Source organism: Triturus cristatus, chromosome 4_1, assembly GCF_964204655.1.
Source record: "Triturus cristatus chromosome 4_1, aTriCri1.1, whole genome shotgun sequence".
Lineage (NCBI taxonomy): Eukaryota > Metazoa > Chordata > Amphibia > Caudata > Salamandridae > Triturus > Triturus cristatus.
The window spans coordinates 315359611-315385798 of record NC_140585.1 but is presented as its reverse complement, the minus strand read 5'-3'; the positions used below and the strand labels follow the sequence as shown (position 1 = coordinate 315385798).

The following is a 26188-nucleotide window of genomic DNA, read 5'->3' as shown; positions in this document are numbered from 1 at the left end:
ACCACTGCACTTTATGCCACCATACTCTACAACATTCTGCTCTACGTCACTGCGCTCTAAACCACACAGTTCTACTCTGCACCTCCGTATTGAATGCCACTGCTCTCTGCACCACTCTACTCGCACCAGTCTATCCCACTGCATTCAATGCCACTGTACTTTCATTGCTCTCTGCATGACTGCACTCTACGTGATTATACTGCACTCTATGCCACTGCGCTCTACTGCACTCTGCCACTGCACCACCCTACCACAATGCACTCTACGAAACTCCACTCTGCATCACTCCATTCTATTCCACTCTACTCTGCAGCACTCTATGCCACTCTACTCTGCAGCACTCCACTGTATGCCAATCTACACTGCATAACTCCACTGTATGCCACTCTACACTGCATAGCTCCACTCTATGCCACTCTCCTCTACATCGCTCCACTCTACGCTCCTGCACTCTATGCCAATCCACTCTGTCACTCTAATCTACTCTGCACCATTGTTCTGTTTGGCACTCAACTCTACTTTGAAATAATCAATTCCACGCCACCGCAGTTTTGCCACTCTATTCTACTCTGTGCCACTCCTCTCTACACACTCCACAGTACGCCATGCTATTCTGTACCGCTGCACTCTATGCCACTACACTTTACACCAATGCTCTCTACACCACTTTACTCCAAACCAATATACTCTACACTACTACACTCTATGCCAATTTTCTCTGCACTGTTGTGTAGTTCCTACAAATCGATATAGGATCTGCGCATTTAGACAACATAAACTAAGGGATTGGTGGTCAGACTGATTTCAGACACCCCACAAGGATATGTTAGTCTGTTAAACCAGCTAGCTCACAGTGCCACTATGAGCCCCTCTTACCAAGGAGTGAATAGTTTCAGGCAACTATCAAACATGACAACCCTGACCCGTCTAGGATCGTGGCAACAGTACAATATTTTTCGCTCAGTCCTTCATGCTCATTTTGTCTCAGAGAGATACACAGAATAAACAGTGGGGACGTTTTCAATAAGGATTTATTGAACCAGCATCATTCTAGGATAAAATACGTGTGCTGCAACAACCATGAGACCGAAACAGATCTGTACGGTTATAAGCACCAGCAGAGTAAAGAAAAGGTAGAATTCGTCCATAGTGCTAAAACAATTAATGTATGCAGGCATAGGGATACATGACAGTAATAATGTGTTCTCCTACAATGCAAACCCTAACTGGATGTACCTAAGTGTACCTAGTGTGTATGTAGGTGTAAAGCCAAGAATCCCCTTAGGTTAAAGCCAATCCCATTACTTGATGTGGGAGAGCTAAGGACCATGTCTTGGTCTCAAGAAGCACTAAGCAATAACAATGTCCACAAGGAACTTATTTGAAATAACGTATTTGCAATAAGGAGTACAAAATTATATACTCATAACTGAATCAACCAGGAGAAAACACATAGAATTAATAATTTAAATTCAATTTGAAACAATAACCTGGACAATAATTTACTTCAGCCGAAGTAAAAATTGGTTTATTTTACAATTAACAATTTATTAACAAAAACAGTTAAGGTCACAAATTTTTTCAGATACTATAGGCACATTTATAGAAAGTGAGAAAGTGAACCCAGTGCAGTGATCATAGCCTTCAAGGTGAAAGTTAAGTGAATAGAAATCAAGGGAAGGTCTTAAAAACAATGAGAGGCATTCAACAATAGCATGAATCTATCTTGCTCTCTCTTAGTTTGTGTCGACGGCGTTTCAACCCGCAATGAATAAGGGGTCTCTTCAGGACAGTTATCTGGGGACTAATGGTAGTTTCGTATTCCCACAATGTTGTATGGTGTACCACTGATTGAAGCACGATTTAAGCGTCTCCATTCAACAGGCTGCAGCCTGTTGAATGGAGATGCTTAAATCGTCGCGGATACTGATCGGATATAAACCCAAATCCTTCTGCTGCTAACACATCCAGGACGAGTGAAGATCACTTTTACAATTATACTTGCAGGACTGAACTGATAAAAGTCTCCTCAAACCCTGCTTCAATCAGTGGTACACCATACAACATTGTGGGAATACGAAACTACCATTAGTCCCCAGATAACTGTCCTGAAGAGACCCCTTATTCATTGCGGGTTGAAACGCCGTCGACACAAACTAAGAGAGAGCAAGATAGATTCATGCTATTGTTGAATGCCTCTCATTGTTTTTAAGACCTTCCCTTGATTTCTATTCACTTAACTTTCACCTTGAAGGCTATGATCACTGCACTGGGTTCACTTTCTCACTTTCTATAAATGTGCCTATAGTATCAGAAACAATTTGTGACCTTAACTGTTTTTGTTAATAAATTGTTAATTGTAAAATAAACCAATTTTTACTTCGGCTGAAGTAAATTATTGTCCAGGTTATTGTTTCAAATTGAATTTAAATTATTAATTCTATGTGTTTTCTCCTGATTGATTCAGTTATGAGTATATAATTTTGTACTCCTTATTGCAAATACGTTATTTCAAATAAGTTCCTTGTGGACATTGTTATTGCTTAGTGCAAAATACCCAGTTCACAGGGACATATGGGTTGCTCTTGTGTTTGTTTATATTGATTGGTCTGTGGTAAATAAAATATTACGCTCTCAGACTTTTAAGTATATAAATAAGATCATGCATAAAACAAGAGGCTGAGTCTGTGGTATCAGGTTCATAAATGGATTTATTCCATTAACTCGAGTCAAAGGGAGAATATTTCCATCACCAAAAAAAGGATCTGGAAGGGACTGAAAAGTATTCTCAATATTCTCAAAACATTATTCACAGAGTACAGTATATATACATTTCTCAATTGTACGTAAGCAAAAGAGCAAGAGAGAATGAGATAAGAGCATGTGGGCGTGTAAGTAGGCGTGAAGGTGGGCGTCCATGTGGGCGTCCACTTGATGATAATGGGTAATTTGTCATGTGTGGGTGGATACCTGGAGAATCCTGCAATGTCAGCAGAAATATTTGGCAGAGATGCGTGCGCAGTCGCATGACGTGTGATAGACGTGCAACTAGAGGGAGAAAGGGACTTGACATTTAGCTCTACATGTGGAGACAAAAGTCTGGGGTTATGTCAACCTAATCCCAAATCATATCTAATATCCTATGTTTAAAGAACTATGTTATCCACAAAAGAAGGACTCTCGGACAGAATCTATTCTATACTGCCTGTGTGTGCGTGTACAAGCGTCTAAGTGTCTACACTAAATGCGAGGGGGTAGAAATATTCCATGGTAACAGGACTATGAATTACTTGCATGAGGACAGAGAAGCCGGGCCTTTTGCTTGGTAACTGGAAGAATGTTTACTTAAACTACTAGGCAGGAATGCATCGGCTGAGGGGGAAGCAGATAATTCGAAGGTGAAATACAGTTCTTGGCAGAGAATAGGCTGATGTCAGGCTTCGTGAGCCGCGCAGAGAATGAGACAAAGTTCATGGTCACAGATGCAGGCTCAGACTGGAGCTTTCAGAGGCAGAAGGCAAGAAGAGTTTGATGACAGAATCAGGGCCTACTTGCCTGGACTGTAAAATGGCATAAGTGAACCATATAAAGGCGGTGGCCTTTCGTACTTAGGAATGGAATATCCGGCCCATTCATGGCGGATCAACAGAGGACATGTTAACGGTGGACGCACATGTATTTGCGTCTTCATAACTGGAACTGGAGGGAACATACATGTACTTGTAACATGCACATAGAACCGTTGGGGTCCAAGATAGGGGACATAACTGACCAGAAAAATCCACATTTCCACATTCCCTCCTTGTCCCCTACTTGCCCGTCAAGAGATATCAATCTTCATTAATCCATTGATCTGTTCATATAGCATCATTTGTTCTTCTTTCTTCTTCCGGGATCTTGAATGAAAATCTTGATGTGGAATGCACGATGTGGCACACAGACCACAAATCGCTGGTCCACATTGCAGGCATAAGCAGCAACTGAATAGTATGAGAAGGCCAATACCTAGGAAGGATAGGACCCTCCATCCAAAGGTAGATAATACACTCCAAAACCAACCGGACCAAGTCCAGGTGCCTGGATTCTGGTGTATCTGGCTTACAATCTTATGAAGGCGAGTTATGGCTTTATATACAGATGGCGAATTTTCTGGTATGAAAAATGCAATAGCTTGATCCGATGACCCTACAAGCTCCGCCCCTATCGGCCAGGATAACGTCAAGGACAAGACTATTTTGAAGCACAACAATCCGCATAGCAGACTGCTCTTCTGTTAAATTGCCTAAGGCGGAAATAGTTTCGTTCACTACTGCTTCAAGGGTTCTGGTTAATCTACGTATCAGCTTACTATTGGTAACTGTACCTATATAGGGAAAGAAACCTTTATTGAAATCTGTGTATTTTTCCCATGCTGTTTCAGTGTAATCGACAATTGGGAGATCTCTCTGCTGTCTATTGTGTACTAAATGAGTATTTCTATGATAATCAGGAGGAGCTAGGAAAACAGGTGGTAGGAGGAATGCTATGTAACAGGTACCATCCCAATCTAGAGGTAGGCGTATATATGCGGTCTGGCCACATATAAAGTAGGAATGACGAGAAGCTCTAAATGTAGACTTGCCTTGATCACTGAATTTTATTACAGTGGTGCATTTACTATGGCCCATGTGTATGGAGCCATTCTTTCTTATACATAATTCCCCTTTTACTGGGAATACGGACATGGCGGGCAAGATTGGTGTAGCTTCAGATTCAACGTTCAGGATCATGAGGTTAAGTGTAAAATTACCTAATCCATATACTTCATTTCTTAGATCAGTTCCTGTTCTTTTGGGAAGTCCCTCCTTGTTAGGGTAGCAGACTTTAAGCAAAAACTAAATTCAGGTTTCCTCATACCCAGTTGTCTTGATAAACTGCGGAATTCGAATCTAGGGAATTAATCAAACTAAACCATGCTCCACAGGAGCCATTGTGTGTGAACGGATAGAGAAAGAGGGGCAAAACTCCCTTATAGTTCTGATAGGGGGGGGAGTCGGCCACAGACCCAGCAGTCTGTAGCATTGCTAGTCTGATGTGAATGGTGCAGCATCTGAATAAAGGTATTGTTGCGTAAGGCAAGTCGATATGATAGCTCATAGGATGGCAGATCACTAAATGTGTGCTTTATGGTATCATTAGTGGAGGAGTATAAGAGTGAGGCAATAGGAGGAAAAATAGCATGTAGTATTAAGCTGATACATATTATCGTGATGCACATCTTGCTCTTTGTTTTTAATATTATAGTCCAAGATCTTATGCAAGCCAGAATACATGTTCAACCGCTTCACCACCTAGTGGACTTAATTGATCAAACGGGTTCTGACTTTTTTTAGATCTAAGTTTAGCTTTGTGGAAACTGCTGGGGAGTCTCCTCTAGAAAATGGTGTTCAAAATCCAAAATTCAAGTTCAAAGTCTTTTTCCTTTGTAAAAGAGTGGTGAAGGTGCACTTTGACTTTAACGGCCGTCCCCGTGGTCCAGAGCACTGACTTTGGCGCCTTTCATCCAGGAGCGATGGAGTATTCTTTGACCTGGGTGTTGTCAGGGAAGGCGGCAGCAACCTGCGAACAACAAGAGAGTAGTGCAGACATCAAGGAAGCCAGGTAATCTGTCAGCATGTTATTATCTTTTAGGCATTGGAGTGCCCCACATATTTGGTGGTCTACCAAAGACCACTTCATAGGGAGATAAGCCTGTTCTAGAATGAGCTACCATTCGCATGTAAAAGAGGGCAACCGGCATTATGATTATGTCTTTCTACAAGGCCTGCTGCTTCAGGATGTCGCACACAATGGAATTTCCAGGTATACCCTAACAGAAGGGACACCTGCTTCATTAGTACCAGGACATATTTGTAACCTCTACATCTGTTTATTTGGATATAATCCATTTGGAGCACTTCAAAAGGGTGGTCAGGTGGATGGAATCCACCTTGTTCCATCGGAATGCCTTTACCTGCATTGAATTGGCAACAGATCATACATGTTCTGACCTTTTGTTTCGCTGCTGCACGCAGGTGCTTGTTGAACCATATATTCTGTAAGCTATCTATCATTGCTTTCTCTCCTAAGTGTGTGGGACTATGTGCGGTATTTATAATCACTTGTACCATGGTATCAGGAAGAAACCATGTGGATTTGCCCTTATTCATCCAACCCTGATCAGTCAGTACCCCTCCTTGTTCCGACCATTTCTTTAATTCGTCCATAGTAGCATGTGTCTGTATGTCTTGTACATCCTTGGAAGGATCCCTAACTGTCATGGCTTTGGACACTTATTGAACCTGTAACTTTGTCATGTCTAGTGGGGTCTGAGCTGTCCGTTTAGCTGTTCGGTCTGCCAGATCATTGCCTTGGGAAATGGTATCTGTGGCTCTAGTATGTGCTTTACATTTTAGGATAGCTATGGCTGTTGGTAAATGTATTGCTTCCAGTAGGGCTTGAATATGGGGGCCATGCTGTATCTTGGCCCCATGAGAGGTCAAGAAAACTCTTTCTCGCCAGAGAATCGGTGTAAATGTTTACTCTCAGGTGCTTAGCTCTTATGCACGCTTGTGTCAGGGCGATGAGCTCTGCTGCTTGTGCTGACAATATGTCTATTCTTTTAGTCTCTATTATTACAGTATCAGTAGTCACTGCATATGCTGCCACTAATTCTCCCGCCCCTGTCCTCATGCATAAGCCGTCAACTTATAGTGTTAGGTCGGGGTCTGGGAGTGCAACGTCTGTCAAGTCTTGTCTTGGTTTAGTCACGGTATGTATTACTTCAACACAGTCGTGTGGTGAAACGCTTTCTGTACTGGAGGGCAAAAGGGTAGCAGGATTCAGTATGTTGCATCGTCTGATCTCTATGTGTGGTTGAAATAACGTTGGCTCATAGCCTGTCAGTCTAGCTACAGTCAGGTGTTGTGTTTGTGTCCGGTTCAAGAGAACCTCTACTGCGTGTGGTACTTGTACTGTCAGAGGGTGGCCCAGCACTATCAAGTCACTTTGTCTTATGGCTAAGGCCGTTGCTGCAACTGATTTTAGGCACGCAGGCAAAGCCTGTGCTACTGGGTCTAATGTACTAGAAAAATAAGCACAGGGCTCGTGTTTTCCTGCATGATCTTGTGTTAGGACAGATAGTGCTGTTCCATCCCGCTCTGTCACAAAAACATAAACGATTTGTTGTAATCAGGGTTTGCTAAAACTGGTGCTTGACATAAAGCTCTCTTTAATTCTTCAAATGCCACAGTGTGTTCTTGAGGACTTTAGTCTTTTTTGTGTCTTGGGCTGTGACAAACCAGAAATCAATTGAATACGTTCCGGTGCCCACAACTAATTCCCCTGAAAGATCACAATAAAACATGAGAAAAAGGGGAAAGCACCATACCTATTTCCTCGGCTTAATTTCTAAGGGGGCTAATTTCTAAGGGGCTTAATTTCTTAAGGGGCTAGCGGGAAGCGAACCTCCTCAGGGGCCAGCAGAAAGCCAATATTCTCCTCCTTCCCCCCCCTTTTTGACAGGAGGAAATCTGAAACAGATTTCACTGCTGTCAAACACTATCAAACCCTGTGTCTTGTCAACACTATTAATCCCTGTGTGTAGCTACTGGGCGTAAGCAAAATCATAGGAGACACACAGCGTATTTGAAACGGCGAGAAATCCTTCAAATTAATGTACAAACCTCATTGTGTTAGCTCATAAGCTGGCCAAATGACATCTCATATGCAAATGTCCCTATTACATGAACCTACACCAACCTGAAGTCAATATTAATGCTAGTAGGCCCTAATAGGAATGCTAAATTACCTAAATATTCGGAAAACCAAGTTTAAGAACAGTTGTTAATGTTGATAATTAATAATTTATCTGCTAAAGAAATCAGTCATTTTGCAATAATTTCCACCTATACAATAAATAGCCTAATTTAAAAACAAGTCAACTTTTGGGGCCACCACTTACAAGAATGAGCTTACTAAAGCAAACTTTAAAAAGGAAATCCTGTCAGATATTTTCTCATTACCCTAAATACCGAGCCTCATTTGTCACTCTGTGGTGGCAGTCCTTATTTAAAACAGGCCTTCAAGAGTTAAGATGCGAGTGCACAGATCATAATTGTTCCTTAATGTCCAATCTGGAAACATATGACCGAGGCTGCCTGTCTATAAGAGAAAGGCAGTCATGTGAAAAATATTTTAGTCTTGCATAATTTTTCCTTTTATTTCATTCATCTCCAACACCAATTAGACATACAATGATAACGTGTTGTCTGCTATTTTGACAGCATGATAAAGGTAATATCACGTCAGTTAAATTTAGTAATTGTGAACAAGTTCCAGCCAAGCGCTGTGCAAAGATCGCCGTCGTCACGACTATCTCTGTACTTGCACAGGAGAACTTGGTATTAAACGCTAAATAGACTGGTCAATACAACACAAAAACAAAACATATATAAAATACATATGCCAAGCCATCAGTATACCAAGCACAGAAAGCATAGACAATTACACTAACATATATAAATGAGCAGTGATGCGCAATTATAGTACCTACAGCTCAGAGGCGAACACTCTGGCCTGCTTAATTTGTCAGGCTTATAATCAATAACTTATTTACCTGCCCTATACACCCCCATCTGAAATCACCGTGTCAAGTCTGACACACAGAATCAGCAATAATAATCAAAAACGAAGAACACACGAACCTGTTTGTTTTCTTTTATAAAAACAGAATCAGCAATAATAATCAAAAACGAAGAACACACGAACCTGTTTGTTTTCTTTTATAAAAATGAGCTATGCATCTTCGTCAACACAATGTACCCTAATGTCCCAGACGAAGACGCACCTCTCATCTCTCCTCACAGACTTTTAACCACTGGATCATTTATCCAATGCAACTGGTGGCAGCTTGTGGCCACAATTCAAAAATGTCTGAATTTGAAAATCGTTTTTATATAGGCACATAGCCCTTAAAATTCCAAGCAATAGCAACATTTTACTTTCTGGCCAGAAGCAATATAACAATTGCTAAAAAATAAAACAAATCTTCTCCATATACATTTCCTCGGGACACTTGTTTTGCACAGAATAGAACAAGGGAATCTTTCTCGACTTACATTTCTCAGCTGCCCTGTCTTATCAGAGAAGTTAAAAATAGCCCCTCAGCGCGGCCTGAGCCTGGGCTGCCAGCCAACGTTTTTGTTGTTCCGGCTGCAGGCATTACACAGATGCGATGTCAGAGAAGCTTTCTAAGCAGTGCCTCTGTTCTGCTCCTCTCACCGGCCCCCACCTACACTGGCTACAAGGTCAGAATCTGTCTCCGATTTCTGTATCACATACTGCTCTACACAGCCCCCACCTTCTCCTCACTCTGAAGCTGTCAAAGACAAAAAGACTACTCAATTCCATAAAAACTGCAATAATTCGCTCAATTGAAAAATTATTTTTACCTACAATTTGCACTCAGGGGGTCATAATCTCACCGACTTGACCCAGCACATTGGCTCACTGGACCACCAAGAACACAAACCTGTATTCTTGAACAATTTGCAAATTCGAAATACCCACAATTCTTTTTTTTTTTTTTCAAGCTAAACTTTTCAAAAATTACTTTTTCGTTAGCACTTTGTACATTAGGGGTGTCATCAAATCACAGGTGTTGCTCCTTCTCTAGCTACACCCCTCTCAATTTCCTATTGACAACGTAGTCAAATGTTGGACCATGTAAACACCAGCTATGCGCTGTTCAATTGGTGGGTGGTTCAAGAACCTTCGGGCTACTATACCTACTCCAATTACTCCTGTAACATCTGTTCCTTGGCTTTTCCAGACTCCAGTCTACTCCTCTCTGCTTCGTGAAACACTTACTCTGACCTACTATGTGACTCCTTGCGCCAAAACTCAATGGCATCCTTCCAAGCTGGTCTACATTTTCTCTTTCATAAGAGTGTTTCGTTGTCCATCTACTTGTTCTGCTTTTACTCGGATACCTTCCTCAACTAACACATTTTCTCGAACTTTATTTGAATTCTCCTTACTCTTCTCTTCCTGTCTACGTGCTTTTTCCGTACGTCTATACGATTCTTTTCGCCATAATTCAATGGCGTCTTTCTGTTAATTGTCTAGCTTTCCTTTTCCATAATTCTTCCTCTACTTTCACGATGCAATCTGCATCCCAGGTCCCAGCTGCGGGCCACCTCTGACTTTCTGGTAATTCCTTAGTGTAGTCTACCCATAGATCAAGAAATAATATGGCGTCTAGGCCATGTTTATGATACATGAAGTACCCTGGAGTGTCCCAAGGAGGAATGGGAACAGCTTCTTCGAGTACCCCTTTTCTAGTTGTGATCTGTCTTAGTTTCGAAAAGAGCGGCATATTAAGAACTGATCTGATACTTGATCTTGAACAAACTTAATACAATAAACACGATAATGAACATTCATTCACACCACAATATGCAGGACGTATTTAAAACATTTAACATTTAACATTTAACATTTTAACAAACAACGAACAATAATGATGGCCATTAGGAAACTAGTTACTTGGCATACTTGACATACTAGATATACTGCTAAACAGTACAGATACACTGCTGAAACAGTGCAGACCGGATTTGTGTACCCAAACCCGTCTTGACCGGCACAACCTATGTGCACGTCAGAAACGCCTCCCCGGTAATGGTACTCACCGGGTAGCTCGGAACAGAAGGCCTCGGAACGGAACTTGAACTTGAACTGGACGGGACTACCGGACTGGACTCGACTTGAAACTTCGGGCTCGACTTGAAACTTCGGGACTTGGGACTTCGGAATCTGGTGGGCCTCTGTATACCTCGGACACAGCTCTCTCGCAGGTGGGCTCTGGGTAGGACAATCTGCGTTCCTCACCGCCTCGTATGGATGCCTGGTCGCAGTCTGTCCCCTTCGTTGGCCTGAGGGAGTTGGCGGGAAGACCCGCGACGTGCGCGCTTGAAGTCCATCACGGCTATGGAAGGGGGCAAAACTGGACCTTCATCTCCGGCGTGTGGGGAAAGAGATTAAACTGTTCGGGCGCCATTATGTGGTAAATAAAATATTACGCTCTCAGACTTTTAAGTATATAAATAAGATCATGCATAAAACAAGAGGCTGAGTCTGTGGTATCAGGTTCATAAAGGGATTTATTCCATTAACTCGAGTCAAAGGGAGAATATTTCCATCACCAAAAAAAGGATCTGGAAGGGACTGAAAAGTATTCTCAATATTCTCAAAACATTATTCACAGAGTACAGTATATATACATTTCTCAATTGTACGTAAGCAAAAGAGCAAGAGAGAATGAGATAAGAGCATGTGGGCGTGTAAGTAGGCGTGAAGGTGGGCGTCCATGTGGGCGTCCACTTGATGATAATGGGTAATTTGTCATGTGTGGGTGGATACCTGGAGAATCCTGCAATGTCAGCAGAAATATTTGGCAGAGATGCGTGCGCAGTCGCATGACGTGTGATAGACGTGCAACTAGAGGGAGAAAGGGACTTGACATTTAGCTCTACATGTGGAGACAAAAGTCTGGGGTTATGTCAACCTAATCCCAAATCATATCTAATATCCTATGTTTAAAGAACTATGTTATCCACAAAAGAAGGACTCTCGGACAGAATCTATTCTATACTGCCTGTGTGTGCGTGTACAAGCGTCTAAGTGTCTACACTAAATGCGAGGGGGTAGAAATATTCCATGGTAACAGGACTATGAATTACTTGCATGAGGACAGAGAAGCCGGGCCTTTTGCTTGGTAACTGGAAGAATGTTTACTTAAACTACTAGGCAGGAATGCATCGGCTGAGGGGGAAGCAGATAATTCGAAGGTGAAATACAGTTCTTGGCAGAGAATAGGCTGATGTCAGGCTTCGTGAGCCGCGCAGAGAATGAGACAAAGTTCATGGTCACAGATGCAGGCTCAGACTGGAGCTTTCAGAGGCAGAAGGCAAGAAGAGTTTGATGACAGAATCAGGGCCTACTTGCCTGGACTGTAAAATGGCATAAGTGAACCATATAAAGGCGGTGGCCTTTCGTACTTAGGAATGGAATATCCGGCCCATTCATGGCGGATCAACAGAGGACATGTTAACGGTGGACGCACATGTATTTGCGTCTTCATAACTGGAACTGGAGGGAACATACATGTACTTGTAACATGCACATAGAACCGTTGGGGTCCAAGATAGGGGACATAACTGACCAGAAAAATCCACATTTCCACAGGTCTCAAGAAGGACACCCCGTAAGGGATGTCAGACCACTGCGTGCTGGAATGTCTGCGTGCAGGAACCTCAGCATTGCGTGTCAGCATGGAAGTCTTTTTCTCCTCTGGTTTCCCCAGCAAAGATGTAGTACCCGAAAGGTACCCTCAGGGGTTCTATCTAGAAGTGTACTATGGGCATGTCGGGCAAGGATGACGATAGGGGTGACCCTTATACAGAGTTATTATGCAGAAGATGGTAAACCTGCTGTGATACTGAGGATCCTCATGTATAATACATGAGGCTAGTTTTCGTAGAAAACCACATCAGTCATGTAGCACCTAACTAGGTAAAAGGTCAGTGCCAGACCTGTTGTGTAGAACAATGGTAGGACAGATGTAGGTAAAAGGTCATGTAACTACCTAGGCCTATATTTGGGTACATTGGGGTTCACAACAGCGCCATAGCACTGTACGCCAATATATACTCTGCGGCACTTTAATCTACTGTGCACTACTCCACTCTGACATTGCATTCAACATCACTGCACTCTAAGCCTCTCTACTGTACTGTACACTACTCTAATCTAGGCCAATGCACTCTACCCCACTCTACTATGCATCACTGCTATCTATACCAGTCCAAACTAGGTCATTCCACTCTGCATCACTCCCCGCTATGCCACTCCACTTTGCAACACTGCACGCTACTCTGAAACAATCTGCTCTATGCCACTGCACTCTACACCACTCTACTCTGCACCACTCTACTCTATGCCACTGCGATCTACCCTGCCCCACTCCTCTCTACTCTGCCCCACTCCTCTCTACTCTGCCCCACTCCCCTCTCCTCTTAAACAATCTACTCTCTGCCACTGCACTCTATGCCACTCTACTCCACTGAACTCTATGCTGTGCCACGCTACGCCTCTGCAGTTTATTCTGTGCCATTGTACTCTAAACCACTGCACTCTACGCCAATGCACTTTACACCACTTAACTCCAAACCAATGCACCCTATGCCACTGCACCTATGACAACTACTTGGCACTATTGCACTTTATGCCACTAAACTCTACAATATTCTACTCTGTGACCCTGCACTCTATGCTACTGCATACTACATCACTGTACACCATTGCACTCTGTCAATGCACTTTGTTACTCTATTGTACACTCCCTGCTCTCTGCACCACTCTGCGACCCTGCACTCTGTTACCTTTTAATCTACGACCCTGCACTTTGACACCCTTCTCTACATGACTGCACCCTCCTCCGCTGCACTCCAGGCCGCTGCAGACTACCCTGCACCACTTCACTCTTTGCCGCTCCACTCTTTGCCACTCTTTGCCGCTCTTCGCCACTCCACACTGCGCCACTCCACGTCACTCTGTGCCACTCTTACGCCACTGCAATTCACTCTGCACCGCTCTACTCTATGCCACTGCACTCTAATCTATTCTGCATCACTGCACTCTACCCCAGTGCACTGTACACCACTTTACTCAAAACCAATGGACTCTGCACTAATCTACTCTCTACTACTGTACTTTATGCCGCTTCATTCTAGGCCACTCCACTCCTCTACTACACTTAAAATTACTTGGCACAAACATTTAGCAAACCTACAGTTTGTCGGTTTTTGTTAATCTTAACAGTTAGAAGGATCTTTTACAGCTTGCTAATTCCAGTGGGCATGTTCTGTTATCAAGAATGAACATGTTAGAGGGCATTATCATTGAGATAATTGCCCTCCACTCTTCTGTGTCATAGGCTAAAGCTTGGAGCGCATAACTAGGGTGGAAAGCAATTTTCATGATAATGCACATTAGAATGTTCATTATTGCTATGCTAGATGCAGAATTTAAAACGAAAATCGGCATCTAGCAGAACTGCATTGAGAAATGTTGCACCAGTACTTTGTAATGTGGTTTAGTGATGCAGGAGTTGATCAGTAGGAAAAAAATCATCAACATTAAACCCCTGTTTCTTGTCATGATTGTACTTGAGTTGTGGGGGGAAATGATGTCTGCCAGTGACTGGATGACGTAGGTTAGTTTTAGTAGAATCATTTTTGGGTTGTGATACTAGTGCTTACTAAGAAACCTGCTGAGAATATGCACCCACAGTTATATAAAGCTGAAATAAACCTTAATCTAAGTTTTACTCATTTGCAGGACTCGAAGATTACGTCCATGGAGCGTGGCCTCCGCGATATGGAGGAGGAGATCCAAATGCTAAAGTCTAATGGAGCATTAAGCACAGAGGAGAGGGAGGAGGAGATGAAGCAAATGGAGGTATACCGAAGCCATTCCAAGTTCATGAAGAACAAGGTAACTTCACTTACTTAACAAAGGTTAAAGGCAGCTTGGTTCATAGTTAATGACACTGAAATTGTGAAATTAATTGAGGACTCTTGTTCCACCTGTATGACTCACCCTTAACAATTGCTGTGCCTATGAAAGGAGATGGGAACCTGCATTAGGGCTCCTTTGTCCCTGCAACTGTTTCTTAAAAAATTAAATCAACATCTCTCTTCCGCTGTGGAGATGCTTTATAGCCATAAATGTTTTCTGTAAGAATTTGAAACTTTCAAGTATGTTATATGACAAAAAATCCTTAATTATGATTATCACGCTATACCTTTTTGTTTACTAATCTTTTCATCCAGTGCTCAAGCAGTAGCTTGACATGGTATGGAAACTATTGCTGCATGTGCAAAAAAACAGTATTGTGCCTGACTTTATTTTTACTTTTTGTGGACTGACAAGTAAGCAAACAGCTTGCTGTTGTGCAGCAAATAGCCTATCCCTTAATATTAACCCTACGACCCCCAGTATAAGAACTTCTTTCACCCAAAGAATTTGCTTATTGGTCTGTGAAAGTAGCACTGGATGATGACAAACCTATGCGATTCCTATACCAAGCATAAATCAACCTAATCCAGGCTAGTTCTGATGGATCCGTTTTCATTCTTTGATAACTTAATAAACCTAAACTTGATCATGCCTGACCAAATCCAGATCGTCAGGCCTCACAAAAATCTTGAAAACCTTCACACAAAAAGAAAATGAAGGTTACATTTAGCTTGAAGTATCTGCCTTAGTTCAGTTTGTATTACTGTTGCCTTCTAATGTATGAAGCTCATACTTTATCATAGCAACCCAAACCTGTATCTTGATTCTGTTTATCTTTAATTCGTGGGTCCAGGATTGAACCATGATTCTTCAAAACCTGAGATCACTGGCATTCTAATTTTCCCTGTGTTACTTTTCATTCCAAAATCATGTGGTGTTGAATATCTTTTTTAGAGCACAGCATTCAGTTAGAAAGTTTCTGTGTGAAGAGAAATGTTGTAGGTTTGTACAAAACTTGAGGCCTTACCTTCCAAGTGTTTGTGCAAAGATGGATTGCTCCTGAAGATAGCAGCCTGTAATCTAAATGAGCGTTGATGCACCATGGCTTGATGGCTAAGGAGTACAGTCCATGGTCCACTTAGTTCGATATTTCTTAAAGATATTTTCCCATATGATGCGAACCCTGTGATTATGTAAAGTTCTATGTGTAAAATGGGATTTAAACTGGATAAACATGTGGACCAGGAGTTAGTGCAGTGAATGCAAGTTTGGTGCGATGTTCATTTTTTGCAATCCTCAACAATATTGTGTTGGTGCAGTAGTAAGTTATGTATATTTTAGGGTAACTGAGGTGAGCAGTGTTGCAGTGGACACGGCAAGAATAAACAACTGCCTTAACTAAGATTACACAGAAAAGAAGAAACAGTAAATGTATTGGAGCAGTGTGAGGCAGTACAGATTTTTTTGTTAAAGCTAAGCTGAAGTTAACGTTCAGTCTAGATTTTACAATATTGAGGGGTTTGTAATGATCTTTCCTCAAGAGATTGAGACTTGCAAGTTGCAGGTTAGCAGTCCATGAGCCTGTTTCATGTGCTTGTAAATATGATTTAATTTCCTCTGGGAGAAGTCAGCTAACTCAATAAGGCAGGCCCAATAATTGCGAATCTATTGCTTGTATTTAAGTATTATATTGGTATGGCCCACCTCCAACCTCAGTACACTATTCACTGTACCTCTGAGCAGGCCAAGCCATCTTTTCTAGATGTTTATTCCTATAGTCTGCAACCGGTCAGTATTTTTCTCTGAGAGGACCTCGCAAACATACATAAGCAAATGTACTATTTTAGCGTTTTAGTTGTCTTTAACTACTTTTACGGAGTTATGCCCCAAAGCAAAGTCCATTCTTTGTAATGTACCTGCAGTAGCCTTAGATCGAGCTTCCTGTTGATCCATATGAGATTTCAAAGATAAAACTATATTTAAAAAGGAGGTCTAAGTATTTATATTAATTTACCACCTCTACCTAGGCACTGCTGATCCACGACTTTTGCCTTATTTTCTGAACAGTTCTCCTAGAAAACACAAATACTTTGGTTTTGGTGACATTGATTTGTAGATCGTTTGCCTTACAATATCATGAGAATGCTTCAAGTTTCCTCTGAAGGCCTACGGGAATAAGGTCCAGTAAAACTGTATAATCATCATAGTACAGTGATGAAATAGCATCCATATCTAGTTTGAGGGCATAAGAGCGAAGTTGGTTTAGTGCTAATGGCGCGTCAGCAATGGTAGGTTGAAAACCGGAGAGGGGCCAATATACACCCCTGCCTTAAACCATTAGCAGTATCTATATTCCTGGACAGTGGTCCATTTCTCCCTAATTCTGTCTCTTTCATAGAGGATTCCCAAAGCTGATTAATTTAATTAAGAGTTTGGCTGACATCGACCGTCTGCATGCAGAGTGGGGCTGATTCTCGAATCAAGGACACTTGGCAGATCCTATAAACTAAGGACCAGCTGAGTACTGTCTACCTAAATAAAGAAGCCGATTCCATATGAATGAAGGACAAGAAGCAATCTAAGGGAAAGATTAAATAAATGCAGAAAGGCGGAAACTTGCAACTGGCCCAGGAGATATTGGAAGAGTGGAATTGATATACACCGAGAACAAGTTTCCAAGAATGATACAATCCATTTATGAGCCACAATTTTTGGCTAACCATGGAGTAGGAGGAGAGATGCCAAAGACACCTGAAAAATCAAATAAGTTTTGGAACCCCCACACCTCAATATATTATCATCCTTATCTTATCCAGTACTGAGATCACAATCACTTCATAGATCTTTCCTGGCCTACCACTAGCTGGTCTAGGGTCCAGTATATTATTATTTTGTGTGTTGTGAAGATGTGAGACAAACCGTTCACTTACTTAGCAGTACTGGTAACTGCAGAGTGATGAGTTTCCTAGATTCATTGGCTCATGAGATGGAACCTTAGCAGTAGTTTGACCACTGGATCTGTTTGTCAGGTTTATCTGTGCAAGTGTGATTAAATGATCTAGCCTTGTAAAACAATTTGGCTCGCAGGGGTCATGAGGAGACATGAACATTACTGTTGGAATTCAGAATCAAAAAGTGGGATCATAATTTTAAGTGGAAGAACCCACATTTTCCATAGATTATATGTTGCCACAATATTCAGGTGGTCACCTTTAGAATAGGGCAGTTGTGAAATTCCATTGAACAGCTCTGTTTGGTTCTAGGATGCCTGTGAGTGAAAGGGGAAGATAGGGAAGCACTGTCAAAGGGAACAAGCATTGGCATAGCCAATAGGTTTCGCCTTTGGGACCTTATAATTGTTTAGCCGCGCAGCACATTATCACCCACCGGGCAGAATTCTGTAATGGAACTAGTACTTGAGTAAAGAGCTTTGATACCTTCATTCGCGCTACATAATGCAAAAATTAAAAAGGAATGAAAGAATTGCTTGCAGATTTCTGAGGTGGGGTAGCAAACAGATGTACTCTGTAGAGTTACGCTGTGCCTACCTGCTGTAGATGTTTGGTTTTTCGCCACAACAGTTAGGGTAAAATGCTGATTCCGAACGTTCTTCTGTTTAGTTTAACCAGAAGCATGATCATCCGGTCAACAAATGGTTTAGCATCACAATGTAGCTATTTACTGAAACCCCACGAGGATCGTTCCCTTCCTCCCCAAGACATGAGTGGTCTTTAAGGAGCTTTAACTACTGTAGCAGCTGCTTGTTGCCTTCCAGGGTAGGCTTGTTGGCCAAGGCCCGCTCATTGGATGGTGCTGACGATTCCGCTGAAAAGTAAGATGTCCTGTCCATTACGGATTTCGTTTCTGTTCCTTTGTGTTTAAGAGAAAATGAAAGCGCACCCTTGTGGAGGTGGGGTGGAGGGGACGTGCCTTCTAATGAAAGCGGCAAGGTCTGGAAACGAAACCTGACCCAAAACAGATGGCAGCCTGCATGCCGCCGCCGCTGGCTCCTATTATATAATGCCGTTACCAAATCAGAAAGCGAGCACAGTAGAGAAAATCAGGAGCCGAATTGAAAGGAGGCGAAAGTGAGTTATCCCAGTGTGCAAGTGAAGGCGGGGCTGGAGTATGCTGCATCTTGGTGCCGTGTAACAGATGTTTATTGCCAACCAAATGAATGTTAATTAGTCCGTCGCCCTCTAGTAGGATGAAAGGCTGAGCAGACTCGCTGGGGTTCGAACCTGCGGTTGTGAGGTCAAACATAAGAATAATAGGGTGCTTGCCTTAAAGTTAAGGTAGCATTATATAATGCCAGTACCAAATCAGAAAGCGAGCACAGTAGAGAAAATCAGGAGCCGTGTGTGTAAGCAGAGGCCTCGCTACCTCTGCCGTCACTGTCAAAACACAATTCTACTGCCTTCCTCCTTCTACAAGTCAACAGCAATGGGCCTAGTATGACCGCGACTGCACAAGTTTCTCATTGCAAACAGAGCATTGGCAGGGCTGTGCATGTGCATGTGAAGGGAGGGTTGATTAAAAAGAATGGCGCAAGAGAGAAGGAGGGGCGAGTGAGCGTGGCAGCGTGGTGAACGCGCTAATTAAAAACAGATGGTGACATGACCCCGTACAGATGGCGCCCCTGCTCGTAACCGCAAGCCGAGGGCGGATACATTTCCTGGGAAAGGTGGGACATGCACCCGGCTTTGCCCAATTGCGTGCTGTCTTTTTAGAAAGACGCACGCAAAGCTCAATAGAAAAAATGCAAAAAAAAAAAAAAAAAGCACGAGCATGTGTAAAGTCCAGTGTGATTCCAAGAGGTCGTTTTCCGAGAGCAGTGCATGCGTGCTGCGCTAGGTTCGACCTAAAAAGGGATCCAATTGAACCGGCAAGAGTGAGATGGAGATTTAAAAATTAGAGTAATGGAAAAAGAGGTGTGAGGTGGAGTCAAGGCTAGACAGCGTTAATATTCAGTGATGCGTTCCGGAGAAAATCCTGGGCCACCAGCTCTTAATTAGTTTTACACATTAATCTCTGGATTTACATTTTCAGATTTATTATTACTATTTGGAACACAGTAAGTAGTCAGATTCTTGACTTATTCTCACTCCTCTTCAGGTGATTTCATAGCTAATGAGGACATTATTGAAGAAAAGGTTGTTACTTTTAAGTATTGCATTGATGTAATTCAATTAAAACTATATGACAAAATTGTTGCCTTTATGAGATAATTAAAAGGAATCTCAAATTCATAGGGTGTCTAATTTGCACCAAAATAGTTAATTTCATGGATTTCTGGCTTATTCCGATTTGAATGTGACACTTTCATTGATGTGCATAAATAATGAAAATCTCTGTCCTCCAAAAAGGCGCCAGAACATTTTTTTTAAATCCGTTATAAATGTTAAAAAAATGAATCTTTTTTTATATTGTTTAATCAAAGTAAATTTATTTTTTTCAGAATTGGAACATTAAAATGGGGTTTAAACACACATGACCGTTTTGCCTCAAAAACCATTTATGCATAAACCTTTTCTATTTTCTCCTTTTTAAAATATACTGATTGATCAATGTACAGAAATTAGCAGGCCCATGATAAAGAATACCTATCTACCTGCATTCACTTTCTTGGATAGATATAGAAGATTCTTGTCACAGTATGTCTGAACCATCGAACAAATCATTGAGCAAAATAATTATTAAAAAAAGAATGTAAATTAACCCTGCATGGAAAATTAAAGGTTAAATGAGAAAAATAAACTTGAATGGTGGTCACTGTACATGTTATTTAGGAGGTAAATTTAGTGTGGTGCAAATCATTTTAAATTGCCTCATAATTCTGAAGGAATAGTAAATATAAATAAATATAAGACATGAAATAGTTCTGATGGATTAATAGCTTTTTTTTTTAAGATGAGCTCTCTGAAATAGGAGTAACACTGGCACTTCATCTAATGCTGATACAAAAAGTCCCTTTTAGACTGATTATGGCCTTAAATGAGTGAATACAGTTGTAATATTTTTTGTTAGGGAAGACTGTTTAATGATTTTAATTGCCTATTTATTGACTTGTTTTATGGCTAGAATTTTACTTCTTTTGGGAATTGTCTTGGAAGTACAATCAAAAATATCTCCTTTTAAAGGAGAAAAACGACAGACAATTGGTTTCATAGGCATATTCAACCTGATGGCAGGAATTTGTGCACTTTCATTTAACTTTCCAATTCTGGCATGCTCCGCACTGATGATCCTTAAGTTCTGTTTGCTAGCTTTGTGAGTAGCGTCCCAAAACACAGGGCTTTGCACTTTGATTTGTTTTTCCTGCATACATGTATTTTGTCTTTTTTTTTTTTTTTTACACATTTCCCACAATGCCTTTTATTTTTGATTTGCTATTGTAATAGGGATGTATTTGAATTCAATTCCCGTTTTTCATTCATTTTTTCTCATCTAGTAGTGGTTCAGTTTTTCTGTCCGAGATGTACTCAGTGTGACTTGATCCAAAAAAAAAATGTTTTATGTCTTTGTAATTTCTCGTTTGTGCTTTTTTTGGAGAAAAGGTGTTTTGGTAACAGGCATGATCAGCTACAGCTGAGCTTGGGGGTCTGTGGCCCTCCAGAGTTGTCTAGTTTCAAAATCAGTATTAAGGGGCAGTGAAGAGACTGGTTCTCTGAGGAGCTAGTCTCTTACCCACGGCTTTCTGAGGCTGAAACCTAATGCCTCAGTCAGGTTCTGTTGAGGAGTTCGTCTTTTCAAGAGACACATTATGCCGAGAGACTTCCTTGATATTGATGGAGATACTTAGGGTAGAGCTTGAACTCCAAAAACAGAGACTTGAGGTCATGTGGAGCCCCTTACTGGTGGATATCTGTATTATCAATACTTCATCACCAAGATCTGGATAAATGACTAAAACAAAGGCCTGAATGTGACCGCATTTGCCACCTATGCAAGCCTTGGTGAAATTATAGAGGTGCATAGCCGAGCTACGTGCCACCTGATGCCTAGATATCCACTAGATTCTGTTAAAATTAGAGCAGTCTTGCATATGGTACACTGTTGTACTAAACATGGACAGATAGACGCAACAGCACAAAAAGAATTCAAAACACCAGGTGACCAAGAAGCAGGCAGTGGGACACTCCGAACAATATGTTTTCTGAGAACCATATGTCTGTGACATGGCACCCCTGTATGGACACAAGCAGACATGGGGCCTGATATACGAATACCCATTTGCAAATTAGTATGTGTAGTTAGCACACCAACTGGTTTGCAAATGGATGTGCTACTTGCTCTGCAATCTATGTATTTCTAGTTCTATTCCTTGCTTCTTTCTGGTCCCGTCCATGCCTACTTCTGTTCTGCTTCCTGGCTCCACCTTCCCTAGCTCATCTACACTGATGCCTTCAGTGACCTATCCACGCTGTTGAATTTCCTGGCCCACCCTTGCACTTGCGTTCCCTCCTGTTGCCTCACTGGGCCTCCTCTCACACTGTTCTTTTATTGATGTCATCTTATGGTCTGTCACTCCTTATGTTTACCCTTTCTCAAGTCCTATTCTGCCCATCTCACTCCCTGGCTCCTTTTCCACCTTTCCCTTTTTTACCCCCTAAGTGGTTCCATTCGCTGCCCTTCCCCTCTGTTTTTCTCGTTCTTGGTCTCCCCCTGCACAACTCATTCCCACCTACTGTTGCCCTTCACCCAGCTTACTGCTGTCCTTCACTGTCTGTGCCACCTTACACTGTTGTCCTTTCGGGCCTCCTCCTATGCTTTCCCCTTCCCTGATCTCTTCCAACATTACTCTGTCCTCTGTGCTGTCCTTTCCCTTCAACCCTTGCTTCTCTTCACCCCTTACTCCATGACTACCTCAGCTGTTCCCGCGGCCAGGGCGACTGACTCCGGAATCTGGGGATCACAGTTCGATCCCCGGCGCCGGAGGCAGATTAGCCCAGCACAATGTGACTCTGGGCAATTGCTTGCTTAATCTTCCCGGCGGCCCCCAGCGCCTAGAGACCCTTACGGGTGATTGTTTGCGCTTCACAAATGTGGATTATTATTATTATTCCTCACTTTAAAATATCCCCAAGCATTAGACTGGATCTGGAAAATCTTTAGTACCTCTGCATGCTGGTAGGTGGTGTCAAGCGGCTCCATATCAATGTCGGAAGAGGCTTGCGTGGTGCCTATGTTGGCACCACTTTGGCACGCTGACTTCAGTTCCTTTCTTTTCGCACCAGAAGCGCATATTCAGAGATCCGGATGCTGGGTCTGATGACCTCTTGCATCCTTCTGATGAAGCACACTTAAAGGCAAATGGCGGCTCTGCCGTCCCAGTGGGTACAGTATCGGTTGAATCTTTCCAACCTGGTCCATATTTTTAGAGGAGACTGCATTAGATCTGGAGTGGTGGTTGACTGCTATTAGATCAGCGGCAGCCCCCTCTCGCTTCCCCACCCGGAGCTGAGAGTGGTGACTGATGCATCACTTCTGTGTTGGGGCGGCCACCTGGAAGAGGTGGAAATCAGAGGACGCTGGTCTCAGGTGGAATCTCAGGTCCATATAATTCATCTGGAGCTAAGGGCTATCCACTTGGCATTGAAAAGCCTTCCTTCCATCCACCAATGGAAGGATGGCTCAGATGTTCACGGACAACACCACTGCCATGTGGCATTTCAACAAACAGGACGGAGTGGGGGCTGGGTCACTGTGTAAGGTGGCTTTGCACTTGGCTGGAGTGGCAGGGCATCTTCTAGTAGTGCAGCACCTGGCAGGATCTCTGAATGCCAAGGTAGACTAACTCACCTGTCGATGTCTTACCGATCACGAATAGCGTCTGCATTTGAAGGTGGAGCAAGGTCTCTTCCGAGAATAAGGATCACTTTGGCTTGATCTATTCACCACTGCTGACTACAGGCAATGTTGATCATCTGTGCGTCTCTCTCTTGGAGATTTGTTCCACTTCGACTGGAATCTGGAACTCCTGTAAGCCTCTTTCCCAATACCACTGCTGTCTTAGGTTCTCAAGAATATCAGAACAGACCAGGCCCAAGTCATCTTAGTGGCTCCAGACTGAGCAAAGAGAGTTTGGTATCCCAAACTCCTGAGCATCTGTCCTCCGATTAGGCTGCCCTTTCGGAAGATTGATTGACCATTCATCCCACATTCTCCTATAGTGCAGGCTGACATGGATCAAATCAAACCCGATCTGATTGACTCATTAAAAGGATCCATACCCATACACTGTATGACCAAAGAAGATGGACATTTGTCACCAGGGTTGGGAAGGCGTAGGACCCTAGTAAGGACTATAGAAGCTTTAGACCCCCTTGCGGGGGGCTGCTTACAAACATCCCTAGGGACATCAAACAGAGCCGCAGATCTAATACAGCAGGTTAGTGATCTGCAGAAATCACCTCCCAGGAATAAAGGGGGGGGGGGGGGGGCTGGCTAACACCACTCAAGGTACGACAGAGGCAGGGCCCAGCACTATTGAGAAAGCGGGCCTGAAAATTATATCTTGGAATATAGCAGGTATTGCAGGAAAAATTGACAATAAGGACTGGCGCCATTATATGGCCCATTTCCATATAATCTGCTTACAAGAAACATGGGCATTGGATAACATCCACCTCCATATGGCTGGTTATAAATGTTTTTTTACACCTGCACAAAAAACCTCTTCAGGCAGGGCCAAGGGCGGTTTGATAACATATGTAGACCTAAACATAGAAGGTAAATGGTCCAATGTGGACTGGTTTGCATGGAACATCCAGGCCCTGAGGTTTAGGAATAAAGGGTTTGGGCTGGTTTTGTTGAACGTGTATAACACCGGTCTCCCCGATAATGATACCTCCACTTTGAGGGAATTAGACGCTAAGTTGAAACAAGAACTTGCACCCGTCCATGGTGCCCTGGCCCCATCGACACTAGTAATGGGCGATTTGAACTGCCACTTATGCCCGCGGTTGTTCCCGATCAGTGTGAACTGGTCAAAATGCCCAATAGAAAAAGGTCCCCATTTCACCCACTCTTTAAGCGGCATAGAATTGGGCAAGCTCATTCATTCTTATGACCTCGAACACACAGTCGACATGATCCCACTGGGACCGGATGGTATACTCCCCCCCACCCTTAAAGGGAAAGGGTGTGCGTCATATATAGATTCGATTTTTTAAACCTCTAGAGGCGAAAATATAATCATTAAAGTAGGAATCGAGTGGAGCCCATTTAGCGACCATAACCCTCTGGTTATGGAGCTTTTGTACCATGCTAAACGAAAGAATAAACCAGTGGAGGGCACACTTGAAAGTGTGACGGCCCAAGGCAGAAGACTCAAGTGGGCACAATTAGATGGGGATAGATTTTATCGGACCCTGATGGAGAGAGGAAAGTCACTCATTGATGAGTGTTTAGACCTCTCTGTGGCAGGGGTTTGTTTTAATAAATGTGTTTGAACAAATAACTAGCTTGGTGGATGGCCTACTGCTGACCAAGGCCCCTAAGAAAACTCACCCTAACTCGCCGAGATGGTTTGATGGGGGTTGCACACGTGCCCTGAAGGACTTAAAAATAGCCCTGAGTAGTATACCTAGGGACCTAGTAAAAGTTAATATATGCAGGTTAATATATAGGAAGGAGCTAAAAAGAAGGAAAGTAACACTGCAGGGGGAAGCATGGGCGGCCTTGAGGGAGGCCTCGGAAAAAAGGGATATTACAGAATTTTGGAGATTAATAAATTCCCCTTGTTTCCAAGATAATAATGCCCCTGAGGTCGCAACAAACATCCTCCCGGATCAGTGGATAGCTCATTTTGAGGGCCTGTATAATCATGGGGAGGAAGACAGGATAAAGGAGGGGGGGGGTGAACATGCAGAGAAAAACGTTGGTATTTTCCCTGGAAGAGATTAGATTGGGTATCGAGGGACTCACCAAAAATAAGGCCCCGGGCCCAGATGGGATCCCCCCGAACTTGTTCCTGAGTCACGTGGTCCTATGGGCCCCCATTATAACTAGAGTAATAAATGCGGCCATTATGGTCGGTCCGCCTCGGTCTTGGTCATCGGCAATTATTGTACCCATCTTTAAAAAAGGCAACAGAGATGACCCTCAATGTTACCGTCCTATCTCTTTGATAGATGTTACAGCCAAAATCCTGGGAAGAGTAATCTTGAAGCGACTGACTGAGTGGGCCGAGGATAATAACATTATTTCGGATGCTCAGTACGGTATTCGGACCGGCAGGTCCACCAGCGACCAATGCCTGAACCTATACATGCTGGTTGCAAAGTACACCAAAACCAGCAAGGAAGCCATGTATTTGTGGTTCATGGATTTGGCAGCTGCATTCGACCATGTCAATAGGAATAAGCTATGGGTAATGATGAACCAACTAGGAATTGATCCAGGGATAATCTGCACACTAAGGGAATTGCACCGAGAGACCTCCGCCAGGATACGCTATAATAAGGATGGGGGGTTGACTGTCCCCTTCAGCTGCACTAGTGGCGTGAGGCAGGGATGTATTTTAGCCCCTTTTTTATTTTCGTTATATATCAATAATTTGGATCAATCTCTTAATATTTTAAAA

At 42.7% G+C, this 26188-nt stretch overlaps 1 protein-coding gene across 11 annotated transcripts in view; it reads left to right on the top strand.

Moving 5' to 3' along the window:
• Positions 1–26188, top strand: part of ERC1 (ELKS/RAB6-interacting/CAST family member 1) — a 1928212-nt gene that overhangs the window by 564630 nt on the left and 1337394 nt on the right. For all 11 annotated transcript variants that reach the window (XM_085652245.1, XM_085652246.1, XM_085652244.1 and 8 more), the window contains one exon: positions 14422–14577. In XM_085652245.1, the coding sequence (XP_085508371.1) occupies positions 14422–14577 (156 nt within the window). The remainder of the gene's footprint in view (positions 1–14421; positions 14578–26188) is intronic.